The sequence below is a fragment of the Halichoerus grypus genome, chromosome 8 (assembly GCF_964656455.1).
Source record: "Halichoerus grypus chromosome 8, mHalGry1.hap1.1, whole genome shotgun sequence".
NCBI lineage: Eukaryota > Metazoa > Chordata > Mammalia > Carnivora > Phocidae > Halichoerus > Halichoerus grypus.
Genome location: NC_135719.1, coordinates 34333542 through 34360424, shown reverse-complemented (window position 1 = coordinate 34360424; position 26883 = coordinate 34333542). Strand labels below are relative to the sequence as shown.

The window sequence follows — 26883 nt, the reverse complement described above, 5'->3', positions numbered from 1 at the left end:
TGGATAGACCCTTTAAGTAGGATATAGTGTCCTTCCTCATCTCTTATTATAGTCTTTGGTTTAAAATCTGATTTGTCTGATATAAGGATTGCCACCCAGCTTTCTTTTGGTGTCCATTAGCATGGTAAATTGTTTATACGCCCTCACTTTCAATCTGGGGGTTTCTTCAGGTGTAAAATGAGTCTCTTGCAGACAGCATATCGATGGGTCTTGTTTTTTTATCCAATCTGATAGCCTGTGTCTTTTGATTGGGGCATTTGGCCCATTTACATTCAGGGTAACTATTGAAAGATAGGAATTTAGTGCCATTGTATTGCCTGTAAGGTGACTGTTACTGTGTATTGTCTGTGTTCCTTTCTATGTTTCTATGTTACTTTTAGGCTCTCTCTTTGCTTAGAGGACCCCTTTCAATATTTCTTTTCTTTTTTTTTATTTTTTAAAATTTTTTTATTGTTATGTTAATCCCCATACATTACATCATTAGTTTTAGATATAGTGTTCCATGATTCATTGTTTGTGCATAACACCCAGTGCTCCATGCAGAACGTGCCCTCCTCAATACCCATCACCAGGCTAACCCATCCTCCCACCCCCCTCCCCTCTAGAACCTCAGTTTGTTTTTCAGAGTCCATCGTCTCTCATAGTTCTTCTCCCCCTCTGATTCCCCCCCTTCATTCTTCCCCTCCTGCTACATTCTTCTTCTTCTTTTTTTCTTTCTTAACATATATTGCATTATTTGTTTCAGAGGTACAGATCTGAGGTTCAACAGTCTTGCACAATTCACAGCGCTTACCAGAACACATACCCTCCAAGTGTCCATCACCCAGTCGCCCCATCCCTCCCACCCCACCCCCCACTCCAGCAACCCTCAGTTTGTTTCCTGAGATTAAGAATTCCTCATATCAGTGAGGTCATATGATACATGTCTTTCTCTGTTTGACTTATTTCGCTCAGCATGATACCCTCCAGTTCCATCCACGTCGTTGCAAATGGCAAGATCTCATTCCTTTTGATGGCTGCATAATATTCCATTGTATATATATACCACTTCTTCTTTATCCATTCATCTGTCGATGGACATCTTGGCTCTTTCCACAGTTTGGCTATTGTGGACATTGCTGCTATAAACATCGGGCTGCACGTACCCTTTCGGGTCCCTACTTTTGTATCTTTGGGGTAAATACCCAGTAGTGCAATTGCTGGATCATATGGTAGCTCTATTTTCAACTTTTTGAGGAACCTCCATACTGTTTTGCAAAGTGGCTGCACCAGCTTGCATTCCCACCAACAGTGGAGGAGGGTTCCCCTTTCTCCGCATCCCCGCCAACATCTGTCATTTCCTGACTTGTTAATTTTAGCCATTCTGACTGGTGTGAGGTGGTATCTCATTGAGGTTTTGATTTGGATTTCCCTGATGCCAAGCGATATTGAACACTTTTTCATGTGTCTGTTGGCCGTTTGGATGTCTTCTTTGGAAAAATGTCTGTTCATGTCTTCTGCCCATTTCTTGATTGGATTCTTTGTTCTTTTGGTGTTGAGTTTGATGAGTTCTTTATAGATTTTGGATACTAGCCCTTTATCTGATATGTCATTTGCAAATATCTTCTCCCATTCTGTCAGTTGTCTTTTGGTTTTGTTGACTGTTTCCTTTGCTTTGCAAAAGCTTTTTATCTTGATGAAGTCCCAATAGTTCATTTTTGCCCTTGCTTCCTTTGCCTTTGGCGATGTTTCCAGGAAGAAGTTGTTGCAGCTGAGGTCGAAGAGGTTGCTGCCTGTGTTCTCCTTTAGGATTTGGATGGACTCCTGTCTCACATTGAGGTCTTTCAACCATTTGGAGTCTATTTTTGTGTGTGGTGTAAGGAAATGGTCCAGTTTCATTCTTCTGCATGTGGCTGTCCAATTTTCCCAACACCATTTGTTGAAGAGACTGTCTTTTTTCCATTGGACATTCTTTCCTGCTTTGTCAAAGATGAGTTGACCATAGAGTTGAGGGTCCATTTCTGGGCTCTCTATTCTGTTCCATTGATCTATGTGTCTGTTTTTGTGCCAGTACCATACTGTCTTGATGATGACAGCTTTGTAGTAGAGCTGGAAGTCCGGAATTGTGATGCTGCCAGCTTTGCTTTTCTTTTTCAACATTCCTCTGGCTATTCGGGGTCTTTTCTGGTTCCATACAAATTTTAGGATTATTTGTTCCATTTCTTTGAAGAAAGTGGATGGCATTTTGATGGGGATTGCATTGAATGTGTAGATTGCTCTAGGTAGGATTGACATCTTCACAATATTTGTTCTTCCAATCCATGAGCATGGAACGTTTTTCCATTTCTTTGTGTCTTCCTCAATTTCTTTCATGAGTATTTTATAGTTTTCTGAGTACAGATCCTTTGCCTCTTTGGTTAGATTTATTCCTAGGTATCTTATGGTTTTGGGTGCAATTGTAAATGGGATCGACTCCTTAATTTCTCTTTCTTCTGACTTGTTGTTGGTGTATAGGAATGCCACTGATTTCTGTGCATTGATTTTATATCCTGCCACTTTACTGAATTCCTGTATGAGTTCTAGCAGTTTTGGGGTGGAGTCTTTGGGGTTTTCCACATAAAGTATCATATCATCTGCAAACAGTGAGAGTTTGACTTCTTCTTTGCCAATTTGGATGCCTTTGATTTCTTTTTGTTGTCTGATTGCTGTGGCTAGGATTTCCAATACTATGTTGAATAGCGGTAGCGATAGTGGACATCCCTGCCGCGTTCCTGACCTTAGGGGGAAAGCTCTCAGTTTTTCCCCATTGAGAATGATATTCGCTGTAGGTTTTTCATAGATGGCTTTTATGATATTGAGGTATGTACGCTCTATCCCTATACTCTGAAGAGTTTTGATCAAGAAAGGATGCTGTACTTTGTCAAATGCTTTTTCTGCATCTATTGAGAGGATCATATGATTCTTGTTCTTTCTTTTGTTAATGTATTGTATCACGTTGATTGATTTGTGGATGTTGAACCAACCTTGCAGCCCAGGGATAAATCCCACTTGGTCGTGGTGAATAATCCTTTTAATGTACTGTTTGATCCTATTGGCTAGTATTTTGGTGAGAATTTTTGCATCCATGTTCATCAGGGATATTGGTCTGTAATTCTCCTTTTTGATGAGGTCTTTGTCTGGTTTTGGGATCAAGGTAATGCTGGCCTCATAAAATGAGTTTGGAAGTTTTCCTTCCATTTCTATTTTTTGGAACAGTTTCAGAAGAATAGGTATTAATTCTTGAAATGTTTGGTAGAATTCCCCTGGGAAGCCATCTGGCCCTGGGCTTTTGTGTTTTGGGAGATTTTTGATGACTGCTTCAATTTCCTTAGTGGTTATAGGTCTGTTCAGGTTTTCTATTTCTTCCTGGTTCAGTTTTGGTAGTTGATACATCTCTAGGAATGCATCCATTACTTCCAGGTTATCTAATTTGCTGGCATAGAGTTGCTCATAATATGTTCTTATAATTGTTTGTATTTCTTTGGTGTTGGTTGTGATTTCTCCTCTTTCATTGATGATTTTGTTGATTTGGGTCATTTCTCTTTTCTTTTGGATAAGTCTGGCCAGGGGCTTATCAATCTTGTTAATTCTTTCAAAGAACCAGCTCCTAGTTTCGTTGATCTGTTCTACTGTTCTTTTGGTTTCTATTTCATTGATTTCTGCTCTGATCTTTATTATTTCTCTTCTCCTGCTGGGTTTAGGCTTTATTTGCTGTTCTTTCTCCAGCTCCTTTAGGTGTAGGGTAAGGTTGTGTACTTGAGACCTTTCTTGTTTCTTGAGAAAGGCTTGTATTGCTCTATACTTTCCTCTTAGGACTGCCTGTGCTGTATCCCAAAGATTTTGAATAGTTGTGTTTTCATTTTCATTGGTTTTCATGAATTTTTTAAATTCTTCTTTAATTTCCTGGTTGACCCATTCATTCTTTAATAGGATGCTCTTTAGCCTCCATGTATTTGAGTTCTTTCCGACTTTCCTCTTGTGATTGAGTTCTAGTTTCAAAGCATTGTGGTCTGAAAATATGCAGGGGATGATCCCAATCTTCTGGTACCGGTTGAGACCTGATTTATGACCTAGGATGTGATCAATTCTGGAGAATGTTCCATGGGCACTAGAGAAGAATGTGTATTCCGTTGCTTTGGGATGGAATGTTCTGAATATGTCTGTGAAGTCCATTTTGTCCAGTGTGTCATTTAAAGTCTTTATTTCCTTGTTGATCTTTTGCTTAGACGATCTGTCCATTTCCGTGAGGGGGGTTTTAAAGTCCCCCACTATTATTGTATTGTTGTCAATGTGTTTCTTTGCTTTTGTTATTAATTGGCTTATATAATTGGCTGCTCCCATGTTAGGGGCATAGATATTTACAATTGTTAGATCTTCTTGTTGGATAGACCCTTTAAGTAGGATATAGTGTCCTTCCTCATCTCTTATTTCAGTCTTTGGTTTAAAATCTAATTTGTCTGATATAAGGATTGCCACCCAGCTTTCTTTTGGTGTCCATTAGCATGGTAAATGGTTTTCCACCCCCTCACTTTCAATCTGGGGGTGTCTTTGGGTCTAAAATGAGTCTCTTGCAGACAGCATATCGATGGGTCTTGTTTTTTAATCCAATCTGATAGCCTGTGTCTTTTGATTGGGGCAGTTAGCCCATTTACATTCAGGGTAACTATTGAAAGATAGGAATTTAGTGCCATTGTATTGCCTGTAAAGTGACTGTTACTGTATATTGTTTGTGTTCCTTTCTGGTCTATGTTGCTTTTAGGCTCTCTCTTTGCTTAGAGGACCCCTTTCAAGATTTCTTGTAGGGTTGGTTTCGTGTTTGCAAATTCCTTTAGTTTTTGTTTGTCCTGGAAGCTTTTTATCTCTCCTTCAATTTTCAATGACAGCCTAGCTGTATATAGTATTCTTGGCTGCATATTTTTCTCATTTAGTGCTCTGAATATGTCCTGCCAGTCCTTTCTGGCCTGCCAGGTCTCTGTGGATAGGTCTGTTGCCAATCTAATGTTTCTACCATTGTAGGTTACATATCTCTTCTCCTGAGCTGCTTTCAGGAATTTCTCTTTGTCTCTGAGATTCGTAAGTTTTACTATTAGATGTCGGGGTGTTGACCTATTTTTATTGATTTTGAGGGTGGGGGTTCTCTGTGCTTCCTGGATTTTGATGCCTGTTTCCTTCCCCAAACTAGGGAAGTTCTCTGCTATAATTTGCTCCAATATAGCTTCTGCCCCTCTCTCTCTTTCTTCTTCTGGGATCCCAATTATTCTAATGTTGTTTCGTCTTATGGTATCGTTTATCTCTTGAATTCTGCCCTCGTGATCCAGTAGTTGTTTATCTCTCTTTTTCTCAGCTTCTTTATTTTCCATCATTTGGTCTTTTATCTCACTGATTCTTTCTTCTGCCTCATTTATCCTAGCAGTTAGTGCCCCCATTTTTTATTGCATGTCATTAATAGCCTTTTTGATTTCGACTTGGTTAGATTTTAGTTCTTTTATTTCTCCAGAAAGGGTTTCTCTAATATCTTCCATGCTTTTTTCAAGCCCACGTAGTATCTTTAAAATCATCATTCTGAACTCTAGTTCTGACATCTTACTAATGTCCGTATTGATTAGGTCCCTGGCAGTCAGTACTGCCTCTTGTTTTTGTTTTTGTTTTCTTTTGAGGTGATTTTTTCCTTCTTGTCATTTTGTCCAGAGGAGAATAGATGTTGAGAGAACAAAATGGTAACAGGGTAACAACGACTCCAGAAAAATATACACTAAAAAAATCAGAAGAGACCTGAAACAGGGGGAAAAGTAAGGGAAAGAAAGAAAAAAGATTAAAGAAAAAAAAAGAAAAAGAAAAAACAGAACAAAACAGAATATGATCAGATATGATCAGGCTGGTGCATAGATCAGTGCCACACACTAGATTTTGGGCGTATTTTGGTCTTTTAAAAGAAAGTGCCTCCCAAAATTTTAAAGAAAGAAAAGCTTATATATGTACAAAAATAAGGGTAAGTATGATGAAGTGATGTAATATGACTGTGAAGATGAAAATTATGAAAGATTTTATAAAAGGAATTGATAAGAAGTTGGTTGAAAAAAGAAAGAAGAGGATTTAAAAAGAAACGTGGGGGGAGAGAATGTGATCAGGCAGGAGACTAGAACAAAGCCATACACTAGAGATTTAGGGTATATTTTGGTCTGTTAGAAAAAACTGTATCCCAAAATTTTAAAGATAGAACAACTTATATATATATATATACCAAAATAAGGTTAAGTACTATGAAGGGATAGAATATGACTCTAAAAATGAAAAATAAAAAAGATTTTTTAAAAAATGGATTGATAAAGATGTTGGTGAAAAAGGGAAAAAGAAAAACTCAAAAGAAAAAGAAAAAAAAGATAATTAAAAAAATTAATTTTGAAAGACTAAAGAATCATGGTGAAAAAACCATGAATTCTATGTGCAGTATTCCCCTAGCGCTGGAGTTCTGCTGTTCTTGTTGATCGGTAAGCCTGGTCTCGGCTGGCTGTTCTTGCTGATTTTTTGGGGGAGGGGCCTGTTGATGTGGTTCTCAAATGTCTTTGCCGGAGGCGGAATTGCCCTGCCCTTGCCTGGGCTGGGCTAAGTAATCTGCTCGGATTTGCTCTCGGGAGATTTTGTTCCCTGCAAGCTTTCTGTGCAGCTTTGGAGGCCGAGAGTGAAAATGGCGGCCTCCCAATCTCCATCTCGGAGGACCTGAGATCTCGGGGTCCCACTCTTTAGTGAGCCCCCAGAGAAAAGCAGTCAATCATTCCCGTCTCCCCGGTCTCCAGCCACACTCCGTGCTCACCCGGCCTGTGACCGAGCATTTCTGTCTCTGACGCACGACCCCATGTGGAGTCTCCAAACCCAGCAGATCCCTGCAGTGTGCTCCTGCGCTGCTCCTCCCAGGGGAGGAAGGGGAGTCTCCCCAGATCTGCCACTTGTTGGGTTCCTGCTGGAAGAGCAGTGACCCGACTGTGCTATGGATCACGGTTTATGGCAAACCTGAGCTGAGAGCCCACTCCTTGGCTCCATCTCTGCAGCCGGCTTCCCTGCTCTGATACCAGGGAACTCTGCTGCACTCAGGCACCCCTGGTCTTTCTGTGACCCCGAGGGTCCTGAGACCACACTGTCCCAGAGAGGGCTCCACCCCCCGCTTAGCCACTGGAGCGACGTCCCTCAGCGGAGCCGACTTCTAAAAGTTCCGATTTTGTGCTCCGTTGTTCTATCACTTGCCAGTAGCGGCTGACGGAGGCCCCCTCCCCCGCCGTCTATCTTCCCGAATAGCGCCTCAGATTCACTTCTCCTCATGTCCTACCTTCCAGAAAGAGGTCGCTTTTCTATTCAGAGCATTGCTGCTATTCTTTTCTTCGACCTCCTGTTGAGTTTGTAGGTGTTCAGAATGGTTTGATCCTTATCTAGCTGAATTCCTGGGACCAGACAAAATCCAGATCTCTTACTCCTGCCATCTTGCTCCTCCCCCAACAACACTAGGTCACATTCTGAGGTACTGGGGATTAGGACTTCACCACATGAATTTTGTTGGGGGAGGACACAATTCAACCCATAACAACCAGTTCGAGATATTCAGAATGTTTTATCATCAACTAGTATACATAAAATTTGATAATTTAATATTTAGGTTTAACTTTCTGATGGAAAGAATTGCACCAGATTGGAGTGCTAAGGAAACTGATCACAATGGATGATTGTGTGGGTGTAGCTGTACCTCAGTGGAGAGTTAGAATGTTGCCTTGTCCAGTTATGCCAGGTTCTCCCTAACCGCCCTGTTGATCAGAATGACCTGAGAACAATTGTTGTATGTTTAGGTTACCAGGCCCACCCCCAGGAATTCTGTGCTGTTAATAAGCTCTTCTGGAGAATGATATCTTGACATAAATTTAGGATACACAGATTTAGAAGGATATGAAACAAATCTGTATAATCAACTCCTCCACTCTTCCTGAGGAAGGAGCTGAAAAAAGCTCTGAGGGAAGAGGGAGGGGATGGCTGGGACCTGGATGATTCTGAAACCCTATGGCAATGCCAAGACAAGCTATAAATCAGCACAGAGTGAGCTGTGTGGAGTCAGGGCAATTGCTCTGGGCCACTGTGGGCTATAGGGCTCTCCAATTTTAGAATGCTTATTATAACTACAGATTCTCAAGCCCTATCCTAGAGATTTGGGTTCAGTAGGTCTGTAGTGGCATCCAGAGCATCTGTCCGAATAGGCTTGGTTATGCTGCAGTGAAAAAGTAACCCTGCTCTGTTCTTTTCCTGTCTTTGGCTTCATTCCCACTGTGTACTGGCAGTACCCTGCTTGTCCTCAATTCTCAGAGCCTTCAGCTCTTGGTCATCAAAGCAGAGAGAACCCCTTGTTCCACCCCATTATTGACTGACATAGGATGCCTCTGTTCATAGCTTGTCATCCTGATTGTCACAAGGCCCCACTGGTCACAGGGGACAAGATGAGTCAGCCTAGCAAGTGCCCAGAATGGAAAAGAAAATGACTTACTTTGTGAAAAGCACAAATAACCACCAGGTTCTGCCCTCATCATCAGATATCAGCTCAAGCTGCTTCTTGCTAATATTTTGTATGGAATTTTTGTGTCTGTGTACATTAGGGATATTGGTGTAGAGTTTACTTTCTTGTAATGGCTTTTTTGCTATCCTCATAAAATAAGTACAGAAGCATACTCTCCTCTTCAATTTTTTTGGAAGAGATGGTGTAGAATTGCTAGTACTGTCCCCTTAAATGTTTGCTAGGACATTTACAGGCTTGGATGTGTGTGTGTGTGTGTGTGTGTGTGTGTGTGTGTGTGTGTGTGTTTACGCTACAAATTCAAATTCAAAATCCTTCATAGACACAGGGCTGGTTATTATGGTTATCTCTTTCTTCTTTTTTTAAAAAAATTTTTTATTGTTATGTTAATCACCATACATTACATCATTAGTTTTTGATGTAGTGTTCCATGATTCATTGTTTGTGCATAACACCCAGTGCTCCATGCAGAACGTGCCCTCTTTAATACCCATCACCAGGCTAACCCATCCTCCCATGCTCCTTCCCTCTAGAACCCTCAGTTTGTTTTTCAGAGTCCATCGTCTCTCACGGTTCGTCTCCCCCTCCGATTCCCCCCCTTCATTCTTCCCCTCCTGCTATCTTCTTCTTCATTTTTTTTTTCTTAACATATATTGCATTATTTGTTTCAGAGGTACAGATCTGAGATTCAACAGTCTTGCACAATTCACAGTGCTCACCATAGCACATACCCTCCCCAATGTCTATCACCCAGCCACCCCATCCCTCCCACCCCACCCCCCACTCCAGCAACCCTCAGTTTGTTTCCTGAGATTAAGAATTCCTCGTATCAGTGAGGTCATATGATACATGTCTTTCTCTGATTGACTTATTTCGCTGAGCATAACACGCTCCAGTTCCATCCACGTCGTTGCAAATGGCAAGATCTCATTCCTTTTGATGGCTGCATAATATTCCATTGTATATATATACCACTTCTTCTTTATCCATTCATCTGTTGATGGACATCTTGGCTCTTTCCACAGTTTGGCTGTTGTGGACAGTGCTGCTATAAACATCGGGCTGCATGTACCCCTTCAGATCCCTACATTTGTATCTTTGGGGTAAATACCCAGTAGTGCAATTGCTGGGTCATAGGGCAGCTGTATTTTCAACTTTTTGAGGAACCTCCATACTGTTTTCCAGAGTGGTTGCACCAGCTTGCATTCCCTCCAACAGTGTAGGAGGGTTCCCCTTTCTCCACATCCCTGCCAACATCTGTCGTTTCCTGACTTGTTAATTTTGGTTATCTCTTCTTGAGTGATTACTGGTACTTTATATCTTTCAAGGAATTTATCTATTGTATCTCAGTTGTTGAAATAATTATTCTGAAGTTGTTCATAATATTCTTTCATTATCCTTTGAATGGATTTTTTGATCATGTAATCTCTCATTCCTGATATTGGTAATTTGTGTCTTTGCTTTTTTCTGATTGGTCTGGTTACAGTTTTATTAATTTTATTGATATGAAGGAACCAGCTTCTGATTATATATGTTTTCTCTCTATATTTTTTAATCTTTTAATGATTTCTACTCTGGTATTTATTTTCTTCTGCTTACTTTGGGCTGATTTATTCTTCTTTTGCTAGTTTCTTAAAGTAGAGGTTGAGGTTATTGATTTTATATATGCCTTCTTTTCTAATACAGGTGTTCAGTGCTCTAAATTTCCTTCTAAGTACTTTGGTGACCTGCTGCCAAATTAGGAGAACAGAAGTGTATGACCTGAGCATTAATGCATGGGTTTAACTGGGGAGAATAGCTCCACCTGTTTGATTTGATGGGTTAGAAGGCAGCTAGGCTCTGGGTATGTACGAGGGGGCTGAAGCTGTCTCTGGAGAGGACACCTGTAGAAAGGAGCCAGGGGTACCTGAAAGGGCAGTTGTACAGATGCAACAGTGACTCCCAGGCTCTGCTTCTCCACACACAGATGGAGAGAGGACTCCCAGCCTGCACCCGATGGGCTAGCCCCAGAGACTAACCATGCTCTTGTTTAGCTCTTTAAAGTTGATCAACCACTTGAAAAAGTGACCATCAGGGCGCCTGGGTGGCTCAGTCATTAAGCGTCTGCCTTCGGCTCGGGTCGTGATCCCAAGGTCCTGGGATTGAGCCCCGCATCAGGCTCCCTGCTCGGCAGGAAGCCTGCTTCTCCCTTTCCCACTCCCCCTGCTTGTGTTCCCTCTCTCACTGTCTCTCTCTCTCTGTCAAATAAATAAAATCTTAAAAAAAAAAAAAAAGAAAAGAAAAAGTGACCATCACCAGCATGCCTTGAAAGACTTGCTGGAAAATCTCTGTACTTTATGGATGGGCTTTGAATGATGTCTTCTCTGTAATGTGGTTCAGAGCATTGGATGAAACACTGGCACTGTGGACCTTCACTGAGGCAGCATGGCCTCATCTCCCCTTTCCTATCCTTGCGTGGCGTTTTTGTGCTCGGTGTTTCAGGAGGCTGGTTTATTCAGTTTTCTCCTCCTCCTCTTGCTCCTCCTTTTAATGCTATCGTAACTTCATAGGTTGTTTAATGAGGCGTGAGGCTCTCTGAAAAGAAATTATAAATTGTTTCTCTGAAGAGACTTTTGAATTATACCTAAGTATTTAATTTTTTTTTCATTTTGGCAAGCTACAAAGTATCAATATGTACTGAATGAAAGCACATTACATATCTTAGTTCTAAAGGGTTTTCCTCTTTGTAAGGCTGAGCCTTTGGAGAAAACCATGTGTTAACTGAAATGGTGTTAGTGCCCCTGTCCTCAACCCATTCTCTTTTCTGAGTCTTGACACACTTTATTTACAGTCTGTGTCTATGCCTAGCTTATACTTGTTTTTTCAGCATTTGCAGTAGGTTTGTCACCTAGTAGGTGATCAACACTTGTGTACTGAATCGAGGGGTCTTAAAAGATGGTATTTTCCTAGTCATCAAACCCACAAGTACAGGCTGCTTCACAGTATTTGGATAATCGCCCTGCCTTGCCTCTGCTCTGAGCTAGTTGTCAAGTGCTTTAGTCCTGCTTGAAAGGTTCTGTCTTTTAATTTCATCTGGAATTCTTGTGATATGTGGTATAGTACATTGCACATAAGAGGTGATTCATGAAAATACATGCTTCCTTATATATTTTTGGTGGATATTTTGAGAAATTTATGTAGTATCTTTAACTGTAAAATAGAGGTTAAATGTAAATTTTCACAAAAGATTTTGAAAGAGCCAATGAATTGACAATTCATTTCTCTCTATTCTATACCAGAAGATGTCTGAATTCACTGATGGGTGAAATTTGCCTCATTCTATTAATTAGAGCATTTCATAAGGTTGTCTACATCTTTCTCACCTGTGTTCTTTCATAGACGCAAGCTCAGCTTGGAGTCCTTGTCAGGGGGAGACATTCCCTACCTCTGCCTCTTACCAGATGCCCTCCTGCTGAGAACTACACTTGTATTTCCAATGTTTACTAGATCTATTTCAATGATTAGGCAATGTCTGGATTTTTGCCAATAGACCCAAACTTCTGGCTGCAAGAAGTAATTTCCTGGGAGGGGAAAAGTTTCTTGGGGGCTAGCACTGATAGGTATATTCAAGAATTTATTCCTAACCCAAATTACATTATTTCACATCCATGGTAATTTTTTGACATGGGCATGATGACATGATGCCAAGAAGCCACTGCTTTGATTTGGCCCTTGGTTATCTGTGCATCACCAGGTATGTGTTTCCTGGTCTTGGAAAGTGGTGAGGGGAGTGGAATGCCTGCTGGTGTCCGAGGTTGTGGGAGACTCAGGGCTCAGCTTTCCTTTCCTGCAGAACTGAAGCATGAGATCCACGTCTGGCGCCTGACCGCGCAGCGCATCAGCCCAGCCAGCCGAGAGGAGACAGCAGTTCGGGGCCTGCTCCTGGGGAAGGTGCGGGCACTGGAGCATCTGCTGGCCCGAAGGCTGCACACCTTCCACAGGTACCAAGCCAGGGCCCTGCTCAGGCTACTCTTGGTTTTCATCTTTACAAGTTGTGCTCAGTGGTTGGATTGTATCAACAACCTATTTACTACCACCCCCATGGTGTCCAAATGTCATAGAGTGTACCATTCAAGTAAGTTAAAATGATGGGTCTTCAGAATACTTCATGGTACTCTAAACTTGTAACTCTATCTTCATGCCAGTGAGCAGGTTTTGGGCACCATACACCGTATAAGTCTCTTGTGGAACATTATTTTATCTAACCCCTACTTGGATCTTTGGAATGTGTGCTGGTACTAGCCCCAGTTTAAGGAAGAAAAAACTGAGGTTCAGAGAATTTGACCAATTTGTCCAGGATTCTACAGCAAGGAAAGAATTACACCAGGGATTGAATCCACACTCAACCACTTCCTGTCACACTTCCACACATAACACGTTGCATAGCAAGAATCAAAAACAATATAAAAAATTAATCTAACAAAATACTCTCCCAGTAGTTGATTTCCAGGGACCTCAAAGAATACCTAAGTCCTTCTCAATTCATTTCCTGTCATTTGCTTCTAATCAAAGCTGAGATGTAAAAGGTAACAATGGAGTGGTGAGTATTTTCTCCCAACTCTGGAGGTGCTGAGTTCCAACCTGTCTTCACCTTGGGAGTGCTGATGGGAAAAGCAGGAGCATGCCCATCCCTTAGGGACATTGAAGCATTACTGCCACAAGCTGGGAACTAGGTGGAGATGAGAAATCTGTCAAGGCAAGGGAAATGTGAGTCCTTGTGAATGTAGTGTAAATGATCTTGCATGTTGTAGTTTGCTGAAACCAGCCCTGTGTTCCCAGGCTGAGGACCAACACCGAACCTTGAGGGTAATCCAGCGTGGCTGTCTTGCAGCCTGTTCTATTAGTAGGGGCGAGGGGGGAAGGCCACATGTGAGCCTGTGGGGACTCGCTCTCTTCAGACAGGCAGCCCAGGGTGAAGCACTGTCTCAGCTCCATCCCAGCCCAGGACCCACCTCCATGAGGTGGTGCTGGGGAAGCAGGTCCTGCGGCTCCAGGAGGGCCCAGAATTGCAGGCTGGGTCCCAGCTTCGACAGCAGGCATAAATCTTAAAAGAGAAACTTTGTAAATTAAAGATGCAGGAGTAAATTTCCCTAAATGTATTTAATCCATTGACACTGTGGGGTGTTAAAGATATACTCAGTGTATCTCAGGGTTACACATGTGAAGAACCACATGGACCCAGATGTTCACCAAGTTTCTGTCAGCTCACAGATAGCAAAACCGAGGCCTGGAGAGGGCAGTGGCTTTGCAAGGCCACACAGTCACTGAGGAGCAGATTAGAATGAGGGTGGTCTAAGGCAAGTCCTGGCTCTGCAGGTCTTGTTTTTACATAGCCTTTAAAAAAATTGTCCTCAGGATTTGCCTAGGTCTGCTCTGATTTCCTTTAGGGTATGTTCTGGCTGCGTGATCAGCCTCCTCTGATACTTATGAGACATGAGTGCTCATTAAAACTAAATTCTCCACTGTTCTGATTGATAAAAGTCACCACCAAAGCAAGCCATTAGTTAGTTTAGTTGTAAATATAACATAACCTTATTGTGGAAAAAGTATAGACAAGTAGAAAGTGAAAAGAGGTAAACAAATTTATACTGTCATTCCCCTTGTTCAAGTTTTGGTCAGTGTTCTTCTGACGTTCCCTATGCTCACACTCACACGTATACATGCTTGCACACACCTCATTAACATTCCATTCATGTCCTATTGTTACGGAACCTGGACTGGACTGCCCGACAGAAGAACCCAGCGGCACCCCGAGATCTTGGAGGATAAGAGGTTTATTTAATGTTGGTGGAATGCCGGCAGGCTCAGAGGAGAGTGGTCTCCAAAGGTCTGAGCCCCGAGCACAAACAGAGGGGGTAATTTATGCACTTCTACTTCCGCATCCTGGGCACTCTTGGCGCGCGCGTGGGAAGTAGAGCAGAGAGAAGAACCCCGAGGAGCCCCGGGGCAGGGGCTGGGACTCCCTTGCTGCTTTGGTCAGCCATCTTAGGACACAGATGTTTCCTTATCACTATGTTACTTTTCTTTGGAAATATAGATGGAGCATTTTTCCCAATCCATAAACCCAGCTCCACCGGTCACCTTCCATGACCAGGTATGCGCCGTTACATGGCTACATTAGGTATCAGTAGGTGGTATCCAGGCCAGAGGTCCATGCTGAATGTGCGGCTGACTCCTGCCTTGCTGATCTCACTGCTCAATGTCACCAGGAAAATAATGAGTCTGTCTTTTTCTCCTCTAGACAAATCTCACAGGAAGATAAAAACTGGGAGACCAATATCCAGGAACTACAAAAAAAGGTATTGTGGTTTCTTCCCTCAGGGATTTCTGATTCACCTCTTGCTTCACACAGAGTTAAAACTGAAAGTGATTTCTCTTTTTATTCCTATAGCTGTACACAAGAGACATAAATTATTTCTAGGAGTTAATGGGGAAAATCATTTTCCTGACATTTTCCAAAATCATTATTTTGTCCAGAAATTGAAAAGTTAAAATTTTTATATTTCCTTTGTGATAAAAATATAAAATTTTTATATTTCCTTTGTGGCCCTTTCTATGGTTAATGTAGCTGCAGAGAAAGTTGGCTGGGTGCCTCTGGCTCTTGCGGCTCTTCTTGATCCTAAAAGGCAAGTGTCGTGGTTCCCATAGTGTGGATGAGGAGGTGGAGGTAGAGACAGGTGAGGTGCGCTGTGTGAGATGGAGAAGTGTTAGGGAGAGAAATGGAGTGTGTGTGTACTTTCTGTCATATGGCTCTCACTTCTGGTGGACACACCTAGTGCCCTCTCCTAGCCAAGAGAACTCTTCTCCAGACCTGCTTGGAGACATCTGTATCTTTGTGAACTTTCAAATCCCCGTAGTTTCTTTTCTGGGGGGCGGGTGAGTACCCACTTTCTTATTATGATCAGAACATTTTATCTCTTTCTAAAGGAAATTTAGACATGGGGGTCCTGGTGAGTAATGTGTTCTTTGGGTCTCTCTTCCCAGTCTCTGTCCCACTGAGATGGTTAGGGTTAGGAAAGAAGGGTGTGGCTATGATACTTTTCTAGGCCCCAGGTTTATGCAGACCCTGACTGCTTTGCTAGACCATGCAGTGCTGGCTGTGAGTTAGGGAAGAGATTGTGTACCTCTCTGTGTACCTGGTTGAATGAGGATTGAGGAGAGGTGGAAGGGACAAGCAAGGAGCTTGTATTGAATCCAGGAGTTCTCAACTGTGATATCTCCAGATACCTAAAATAAGAAAATTTAATAGACACCAAAAATAACAGATAAGTACAAACTCTGGATCATCTCCACATGTACCAGCCAAGTGATGCTGGGAATGTTCTTTGACCTGCCTGCTCCCTCCATTTTCAATTCTGGAAATGCCCACGGTTATACCTACTTTCTATGGTTAACATGGCTGCACAGAAGGTTTGTGGTGTCTCCCCTCACAACAGGTGGGTGCCATGCCCTTTTCCTCTTAATTCACCATCACAGACTCATCCAGCAAAACTGGCCTTCCTTGGAGGTGGGAAGGGGAAGATGAGTTGGCTTGTGGCCAACTCAGCCACAGGCTTTGGCAGTAGGTGAGGAAGGAGGACAGATGCTTGGGAGGTGGCCCACATGATCTGTGAACAGGGGGCCAAGGGCTGCAGCCAGAGCCAGTGCAACATGGAGGAATATGCTTGTGGTTTTTATGACAACAGCTCTAACTGCATGACCAGAGAAATCCAGAGAGAAAATCTATACCTGTATGCAGATCTGTCTCTCTATCTCTGTACCGTACCTGTACCATCTATCTCTACCTCTGTCTCCATCTCTATCCATGTACATACCCGTAAGTATCTGTCTCTCTCTATATATCCATATTTATACCCATATCTATACTTTATCTAATTCTAGATAGATATAGACATAGACAGATAGACAGATGTGCTGGTGGGACCACACTTAAGAAAGGACATGACAGGGCGCCTGGGTGGCTCAGATGGTTAAGCGTCTGCCTTCGGCTCAGGTCATGATCTCAGGGTCCTGGGATCAAGTCCCGCATTGGGCTCCCTGCTCCTTGGGAGCCTGCTTCTCCCTCTGCCTCTCTCTCTCTCTCATGAATAAATAAATAAAATCTTAAAAAAAAAAAAAAAAGAAAGGACATGACACAGTTGTCAGTTCACATGGTGGAGCATGATTCACACAGGAGCCTGGTTGGGTGGGGCAAGACAACTCAGTGCCCATCCGCACAGGTTTTCTGGGACTTCGCTCCCTTCCCCAGCTCCACACAGCCATGGCCATCAGAGCACAGCACCCTCTGGGGACCTTGCCCATCTTGCCCTGTGGCTCAGGCCCACTGGAAGAAGGTCTGCACCTCTGAGGTTAATGAAGGTACTATAGAGCCTTCTGGCACCTCCCCTCACCCCTGAACAACTTGTCAGGCTCCCACAGGTGTCATCTTGGTGATTAGGGCACTGTCAGGTGCCTTCCAGGGTCCCTGTGATCATGAAAGTGTATAGTAAGAACCTCAGCAGGAGTCATGTTATTGCAAGGACATGTTAACCTCAGCGCCACTATGAGCAGGGATTTGTGTAATAGGAGGAAAGTTGAATTAAAAGGATAGGGGAATGGAGGGAAATCTGAAGGGGGAGAAATCAGAGAGGAAGATGAACCATGAGAGACTATGGACCCCAGGATATGAACTGAGGGTTTCAGAGGGGAGGGGGCTAAGTGGGGAGGGGGTAATAGGGTGATGGGTATTAAGGAGGGCACATGTTGTAATGAGCACTGGGTGTTATATGTAACTAATGAATCATTGAACACTACATCAAAAACTAATGATGTACTACACAGTGGCTAACTGGACATAAAAAAAAAAAAGAAAGGGTAAAAGCATGTAGCACCTGTGGGAATTCATGACCAGGGCCCTGGAAGTTATGTGTTGTTTCTCCAGTGATTTTGCCAACATCTCACCTAATGCTTGTGGTGGGACTGGGAGCACTTTCTTCATCACATTAAGAAGCTATTTAGTCAGGCATTCTATAAAAGGATTGTGCTATATATATATTTAAAGATTTTATTCACTTAGAGAGAGAGAGAGAGCATGAGTGGGGAGAAGGGGGAGAGGGAGAGGGAGAAGCAGACTCCCCCCTGAGCAGGGGGTCCAATGTGGGGCTCGATCCCAGGACCCTGAGCTGAAGGCAGACCTTAACAGACTGAACCATCCAGGCACCCCATGTACTATATTTTAAATTTATTGAGTTTATTTTTTATAAAGATTTTTGAATGCTGTAATCCCAAGTCTGTACAGTCTTCTTTATAATGCATTACCTTATAATCTTCTTTCAAGTTCAAGATGTTATATTTTTCATCTTAAGGAGAATTTGTAGTGATTCGAGTCATGCAGGATGATGGACACATTGCAGGAAGCAGAAGATAGTACCCAGTAAATGAGTTGTGTTTTCTTCTCTCACAGCACAGGATATCAGACAAGATTCTGCTCACCAAATGCCTGATGGTGTTGGGATTTGTTATCTTCATGTTCTTTCTCAATTCGTTTGTCCCTGGTGTTCATCTTGATCTTGGTGAGTCTAATTTTTTGTTACCTTTTGTTGATAGGCTTTGCAATTGCTATCACAGTCTGCAGGGGAAGATTTCAAAGCTTGTTCCTAGACATTGGTGAGGAGGGCTGATGTGGAGTGTGGCCAGCCTTTGATGGAAAGAAGGAAACCTTTATCCACTACCTCTCTTTTTGTTTTCTGGGAGAGAGGGAGAGGGAAAGAGAGAGAGAGAGGGAGATGCATCTCCAGCCCCTAGTGTCTCAGTGCATGGGTCCTCAGCCCCTCCAGGGTTTAACATTAGAAGAAATATAGAGTAGATATTATCATCTCTATTATACTTGATAACCAGATCTGTAAATTGTTGCTTGAGAAGAACCCCCAGAAGAGACAGGAGGTACCATCAGCAAGGTCATAGTCTTGCAGTTTGTACAACTTGACATGAGGATTAGATGAGGGACTGAAAGGGCCAGAGGAGTGCAAGAGGTCTACAAAACCCCCCTGCCCCCCATGGTGCATCCATTTTCCCCACAGAGCAGAACCCCTTCTCCAACCCTCTCCCATAGGTTTATCTTCTCTTGCTTTCCTGGTGCTATGGCTCTCACTTCCCACTTTCTCAAGCCCTGTGTCAAGGTTGCAGGGCCTGTCCCCACCTGAGATGTGCTGTCTTGCAGATTGGGCTCACCACATATCTTGTTAACCCCAACATCCTTCCACTCTTCATCAGTATTTTCCACATTCCTTAGGTTTTTCTTACTGATTTAGCAGTTATCTCTATTGGTGTTATTACTTAAAACAAAACAAAACCCAAACCACTTCCAAAATGCACCTCACATGAATGTATAGATCTTTGAGAAAGATAAATTTGAAGGCCTTTCAAGGAATATTTTTTTTTATAACCAAAAAGCTTTATGGTTTTCCTTCAAAAGGAAGCTCTATTAAGATATGTTAAAAATCTTTTTATAAAAATTTGATTTACTGCAACATTTGAAGAATATAACTTCTATAGAAAGCAAAGCCTCTTTGTAAAATGATGGATAATATGAGCAAGTTTCAGTTATTCACACCATGGCATTGCTCCTTTGGATCTAGGCTACCATCAGAAATCTTTATTGTAGATTAATTTCCCTTTTCTATCATATGTAGAAAGACACATTGCTAGAGTCTTTACACATAGTACATGATGTACATGCTTTTGACTGGGTGTCCAGCTTTATATCATGTGTTCAGAACCTCTCATAATTTATTTCCTTAAATAATCTCAAATCCAATTTTCCAGGCAGCCTGGGCTGGGTTCTAAGCTGACAAGTGTTCTTTATCCACAACTGAGAGCCAATCCATATAGAAACCTGATGTAATAAAGAATGCCAAAGCTAGACTGGTAAAAATGTCATGAATTTTAATTTTATTTGGTGTATTACATCTAGAAATTATTGTTGCAATGTAATTATTTTGAATTACACTGCAGACATAATGTAATTTTAGCATTATAAAACTTTAAGAGGTGGTCACCATTGGTAATTAAACAAATACAATAAAACTGGTGTTTTGTGGGCAGAAGGGTTCCATTAGATAATTCTTTTGGGTATTTACGGGATATTTTGTTTCTAATTTTATTTGGGATCACACTATAAATGAACATAGCATGCATTTTAAAGACTAAAAAATATATGGAAGTTTGCATGCAATTTTTTTAGCATTTGGCAAGTGATCACTGTATAAATAACAATACTTTAAAAATTTAGTCATATCTTTAACTATATGGACTTTAAAAAATCTTGATTACTGCAAAACATGTTATTTTAGCCTGAGAAGTCGACACTTTTTACTAAGATGTTACCTCTCTTTTTGTTTGGTTGTTGCATGTGTGATCAAGGGGCTTCTTTTTTGCCCTAAATTTTATGTTTTCAGTTAGGGTTTGTGAAGAAATGATTTTATCTGGGGATCCTGGAATACGTAACTCAGATATTTGCACTCATCACGATGGAAGAGTTAGATTGACTAGGAGAAAAGTTCAATTAGCATATGTTTGAAATGGAGTACAAAAAAAAAAAAAAAATGGAGTACAGTTTCCTTAGAGTTACGGTAACCCTGCTGATGGGAACAGGAACAAAACTGATACAAGATCTCCCCAGGGCTTCAGTCAGTAGATGTGACCATTTATTTATGGTGAATTGCTGTTTTGAATGCAATGTGCTGTGTAAATTGAGCATAATACAATATGATGTCATATAACATGAGGCGATGTCACATCACGCAATGTACATCATGAAACACATGACATTATATAAAACAGCATGATATCATATGATAAACGTGTCATATAACACTGTGTACAATGTGACATCACATAATTACAGTGTGGTGTCATATAACATCAGATCATGCCTTGTAACAAAACATAGCGTCATATAACACATTCCTTCATTTTTTTCTTTTTAAAGATTTTATTTATTTATTTGACAGAGCGAGACACAGCGAGAGAGGGAACACAAGCAGGGGGAGTGGGAGAGGGAGAAGCAGGCTTCCTTCCTTCCTTCCTTCCTTCGGCAGGAAGCCTGATGTGGGGCTCGATCCCAGGACCCTGGGACCATGACCTGAGCTGAAGGCAGACGCTTAACGACTGAGCCACCCAGGCGCCCCTAACACATTCCTTCATTTAAACATCATAACCTAAACACAGCATTAACTCTCATCCTCTTTTTCTTTCTTATTTTATTTTTTTAAGTTATCATAGAGAAAAATTGACTTTTCCTTTTGGTACAAAATTTTATGAATTTTAACAAAGATGTAAATTTATGTAACCACCGCTACAATTGGAATATAGAACAATTCCATTGCCCCAAAAAACTTCAGTGTTACCCTTTGTAGTTACCCCCTGCCTCAATCCCAGCAACTCCTGATTTGTTCTCTATCCCTACAGTTTTGTCTTTTAGACGATGTCTAACACATGTAATCAGACTTTTTGCAACCTTTGGGATTGGCTTTTCTTACACAGCATAACACCTTTCAGATTCATCCAAGTTGCTGTGTGTATCAACAGTTCATTTGTTTTGTTGCTCAGTAGACTTCCGTGGTATGGATACATTTTGTTTGTCCATTCACCCATTGAAGGACATTTGGATTGGTTCCAGTTTTTGGTGATTGTGAGTAGAGCCAACATTTGACATGGTCAGATACCCTCCCCTGGAGTTCCAAGCACCTTAGATCGAGAACTCACATGTTATTCTAATCATTTGTTTGTGTCTCTGTCCCCTAATATCCCCTTGCCCTAGCTAGACTCAAGGGCGTGGTCCTTGTCTGCTAAACTTTTCTCTCCCCAGTGCCTTGTATGAATGCCCCACACATTAATAGATACAAGATATAGGGTTCTAGGATGCACGATTCTTTTTAAATTATCGATAGGTTTTTTTAATTTAAACAATGCAGAAAATATCAAAAAGATAAAAGTTGCTATTAGAATACTATGTCTACTTTTCAGAGAAAAACAATGTTCACAGTGTTGTCCATATTCTTCCCTATTTTGTAATATTACATTATGTATCTAGATTATTTATCAGTCACCTACGTATCTATGTCACTGATTTCTATAGTCACATTGTCTATAGTGAACTACATCTCTTTTTTTCCATTTATGTATTGTACAAATGTGATCATATCAGTGTAGGGACCTACCTCATTCTCTTTTAATGACTACACAGTACTCTATTGTATGGATACACCATATACAATTCAGTGAGACGCCTATTAAAAATTAAGTTGTTTTCAATTTTTATGCCATTACCATGATACTGCAATGTACTTCCTTGTACACATGTGACTGACCATCTGTACTTTGAATTTTTAACATATTTTGCTATGTTCTCTATTGGTTTGTCATTTTTTTCTTTTTCTTTTTTTTTAGGCTTTAGTGATACTTTATTTTTTAAAATTAATTAAGTTTTATGACACAGAGAGAGAGAGAGCAAGCACAAGCAAGGAGAGCAGCAGGCAGAGGGAGAGGGAGAAGCAGGCTCCACGCTGAGCAGTGATCCCAATGTGGGGCTTGATCCCAGGACCCAGGGATCATGACCTGAGCTGAAGGCAGACGCTTAACCAACTGAGCCACCCAGGCGCCCCTAAAATTAATTTATTTTTATTAACATATAATGTATTATTTGTTTCAGGGGTACAGGTCTGTGATTCAACAGTCTTACACAATTCACAGTGCTCACCATAGCACATACCCTCCCCAATGTCCATCACCCAGCCACCCCATCCCTCCCACCCCCTCCACTCCAGCAACCCTCAGTTTGTTTCCTGAGATTAAGAGTCTTTTATGGTTTGTCTCCCTTTCTGGTCTCGTCTTGTTTCATTTTTTCCTCTCTTCCCCTATGATCCTCTGTCTTGTTTCTCAAATTCTGCATATCAGTGAGATTATATGATAATTGTCTTTCTCTGATTGACTTACTTGGCTTAGCATAATATCCTCTAGTTCCATCCACGTTGTTGCAAATGGCAAGATTTGGGGCTTTTTTGATGGCTGCATAATATTCCATTGTATGTAATACCACATATTCTTTATCCATTCATCTGTCGATGGACATCTAAGCTCTTTCCATAGTTTGGCTATTGTGGACATTGCTGCTATAAACATTGCTGTGCACGTGCCCCTTCGGATCCCTACATCTGTATCTTTGGAGTAAATACCCAGTAGTGCAATTGCTGGGTCATAGGGTAGCTCTATTTTCAACTTTTTGAGGAACCTCCATACTGTTTTCCAGAGTGGCTGCACCAGCTTGCATTCCCACCAACAATGTAGGAGGATTTCCCTTTTCCTCATCCTCGCCAACATCTGTCATTTCCTGACTTGTTGATTTTAGCCATTCTGAGTGGTGTGAGGTCTTCTTATTGATTCTTATAGATTCCAACTTAATTATGAGAATTTTAGATGTGGCTGACTCAGTCTAGGTTCTCTAGAGAGCAAAGCCTGGGCGAAGGCTTGTGTGTGGGTTTTTCATTGGGAAGTATGATTCCAGGGAAGAGAAGTGAAGGATAAGGAGGCAGAGTAGTGTCAGGTGAATGTGATAACCACTACACTGTGGAAACATGGAAGCACAATAGTGAAGAGAGCAAGCCAAAACAAGACAGCATCACCATATGGCCTCTGATGTGGGCCACTGGTGGCTCCATCCCATAGAATTGTCTGAGAAGAAGTATAGAATATGTCTCAGGTCTGTCCATGGGGTTGCATGGGAGAGGGTGCCTTTACCTATTGGTTCCATTAGCCATTGGTTCAAGTTTTATGGAACGCTAACTTGCACATGTATACAGCTGATACACGCATGAAGGTCAAGCAGCAGAAAGGCTACAGTTGGGAAGTAGGTGTGTGGATTCAGGGACAGATTCGGTTAGGGTACATCTGTATGAGGGCACATCCACATAGAGCTGGCTACTGCCACAGACTTTAAGTGAGAGACAGGAGAACTTTGAGGGACCTAAAGGTGCAAGAGGTGCTACAATAGTGAAGAAAGAAAAGGGACCTGGTTACAATTTAAGTGCATCTGGCAAAGAGATAGTTCCCCAGTGTGCAAGGATCTTTATCTCACAACATATGTTAGAATTAACTCTAGTCTGCTCAGTTGGTACACACAGGTCCATAGTGCCTACAGGAAACTCTTGCTACCAGATATGTTTCAAAATTCTGATATCTTTGTTTGTATTTTACAAGGAGAATTCAATGTACGTACTGAATTGTATATAACGTAACACCCCCAAGAGGTTCAGAGCCAGCACCTTGTCATCTAAGCATTAATATTGCTGCAGTGAAACATGAATACTTACACGAGGTGGGATAAATTAAAACCATAAATTGCCTCATTTTAGTTCAAGTCAGGTTTTATTGAATTTTGACATAAAACTTATAAAAATTTTGCTTTATCTGAACTTTAGGATTTCAGAATCGTGGATAATTGATTAGGAAACTGTAAGAATCAGTGAGCCAACTTTAAAATGTCTTTGGCCTTACAATTTATAACCTTGATCAGCAGTTTTCTAGGTCTCCTCTTTGATAATTAGTTTAGAATGTCCCCCTAAGTTCTCTCACAATATATTTGATTATATTTCAGTTTTGGAGGTTTTTCTGTAATTATTTCCCTGATTATGGTTTCAAAATTGCTAGTGTTTTTACTGTCCCTTTGTGTCCTGTTGTTGAACAAATAAAGCAACTTACTTGATCAGTCTTAAGCAAAATAAAGATTATTGAAGGATACCTGGCTCACTGGCAGACTGCAAGGGATGATTGGTCCTGGGCAGAGGGCAGACTCAGGAAAAAGGAAGGCATCCAGACAAAGAGCATGCTCCTGATTCCCAAACACTCTCCATTCTATTCTCATAGCCTCATGCTTCTCCATGCACCATTTTCTCATCTTTTTTTCTGTTCACAGCAGAACAGAGATGATCTCATTACTTTCCTGATTTGTAGAATCTCACTTTCAGCAACACAGAGGGAAAAAGTTATTTATTTATTTATTTATTTTGAGGGAAAAAGTTATTTTGAATCCCAGATTCCCTGGTGAAGAGTCTGATTGGCCCAGATTGGATTAGCTTCCTTTTCTAACCTAGAAATTATGACCAGGACAAGGGCCACATGTTTTATAATGGAGGGGCTGGAGGTATAGTTCTTAGAGGAAGAGGGTCATTGTGAGCTGGACAGACATCTCCAAAGCTTCCTAATATATTTCCCAGGTACTCTGATTTCTGGTAAGTAATTCATTACAATTACATCATTCATTTATTAATTCAGTTATCCATTCATGCATTTGTACAACAAATGCAAGTGGTGGTGTAGGGGCTGGGTATAGTGTAGTGAACATAAAAACTATTTCAGTGCTCTCATTGGTCTCCCATTATAGAGGGGAGGTCTGTATTGATTCACATGAGGTGCAATGAGAACTACACAGCTAATTAAGACACAGATCTTCAGAACTCTCACAGTTCATTGTAGAGGCAGGACAAGGGTACCAAGTTATAAAGCCAAATATGATAACTTCCATAATCAAGGGACAGATGAACTGTTATTGCTGTCAAAATTAAAGAGTTAGAAATAGGAGGGGAGAAGGAAATGGAATAGGAGGAGGAAAAAGAAGGAGAAGGGGAGGAACAGGAAGAGGAAGAGTTGGAAGAGATCACATCCAATTGAAAAGGTAAGGAAATGCCTTTTGGAGGAGGCAGCATTTGTCATGGACTTTGACAAAAGAATATGATTCCAAAGGTTGGGGGTGAGATTAAAGATTTCACCCAGATGGAAGAAATTGAGCAAATACAAGGCAGCAAGTGACCCTTGTAGAAATTCCAGTAAAAAAACCAGAAACATTTGGCCCATGGTGACCCATAGTGTATGCCTGGCAACTGGATGATGGTGTCCCAAGAGGTAGGTCAGCAGCACCCTTCATGCTGGGCAGGTGGTTCAGAAATGTTATTCCAAGTAAGCTCAGACACTCACCAGCCCATAAAATGGATCTGTTCTTTTATGGCTGAGAGGATTTGACCAGGTTGTCTTCTAGCTCTTGTGTTATCAAAACATAAACTTAGACTGATATTGTGAAATGTTACATTTTAACAAGGAGACCAATGCATTAGTTTGAAATAAGTGTTATAACTGTGGAGGGGACAGTATATTTGGATCTTGGGGTTAGTCAAAGGGTTTGAGTGTTTCATAGCATCATGCTGTGAGTGCCTGTGAATGACAGATGAGGAACTGAATCTTCAATTAAGTCACATGGCTACCCTGTCAGTGAGGGCTGAGATGATCTAGTTTTGAGGGTCTTCTCAAGACTCCGCTGCCTCAAAGAAAGGCTTTTTCCTATGGCCTCAAAGTAGACCTAAAGGAATGGTGGCAGTCACCTGAGTTGTAAGGATACACACACACACACACACACACACGGCAATTGTTACATGAAGTTAATGTCAACCTGATAATAGAAACATTTAAATCCCTAGATAGTTCCTTCCTAGTTTTTATCAAGTATTCATCTTAAATGAATGTAAATATCCACGTGATTATTTTGGAATGACAATAAATATAACAAATAGGTCTTGGCTTTTAAGAATCAATTAGAGTAAAGTGCCTGTTTTCCTTACTAATCTTACCATGGGTAAAATTACCATATTCTCCATGACACCGAAGAAATGAAATCAAGAGAGAGAGAGGTGAGGGAGAGGAAGGAAGAGGAAGAGAGAAAGGGAGCAGGTGAGATAAGGAGAGACAGAGAGAGAGAGAGAGAATGGATTTGATTTTTTTTATTGAGATCTAGAATTCACATACCATAAATTTCATCCTTTGAATGTGTATAGTTCGGTGTTCTTTTGTATATTCACAAAGTTGTGTAACCATTGCCACTTCCAGGACATTTTCCTCACCCTCAAATAACCCCACACCTATTATCAGTCACCATTTCCCCTCACACCCTGCATTGCACCTCCTTCCAATAATTCCACTTTCTGCCTGTATGGACTTGCCTATTATGGACATCCCACATAAATTGAATTATTCCACATGGGGTCTTTTGTATCTTAGCATAATGATTTCAAGATTCATCCATGTTGCAGGATGGTTTACTACTTCATTACTTTTTATGGCTGAATAATATTCCATTTTCTAAGCTATGCCATAATTTGTTTATCTATTAATTGACTGATGGACATTTTGTTTTTTCCACTTTTTGGTTATTATGAATGATGCCACTTTGAACATTTGTGTATGAGTTTTTGTGTGGA

The 26883-nt window shown here is 41.3% G+C and overlaps 1 protein-coding gene across 1 annotated transcript in view; it reads left to right on the top strand.

The window, feature by feature from the left end:
* The window catches only part of OCA2 (OCA2 melanosomal transmembrane protein), a 516129-nt gene that overhangs the window by 205549 nt on the left and 283697 nt on the right, over window positions 1–26883 (top strand). Inside the window, exons 16-18 of the mRNA XM_078078703.1 lie at window positions 12396–12543; window positions 14844–14901; window positions 18045–18153. Coding sequence (XP_077934829.1) covers window positions 12396–12543; window positions 14844–14901; window positions 18045–18153 — 315 coding nt within the window. The remainder of the gene's footprint in view (window positions 1–12395; window positions 12544–14843; window positions 14902–18044; window positions 18154–26883) is intronic.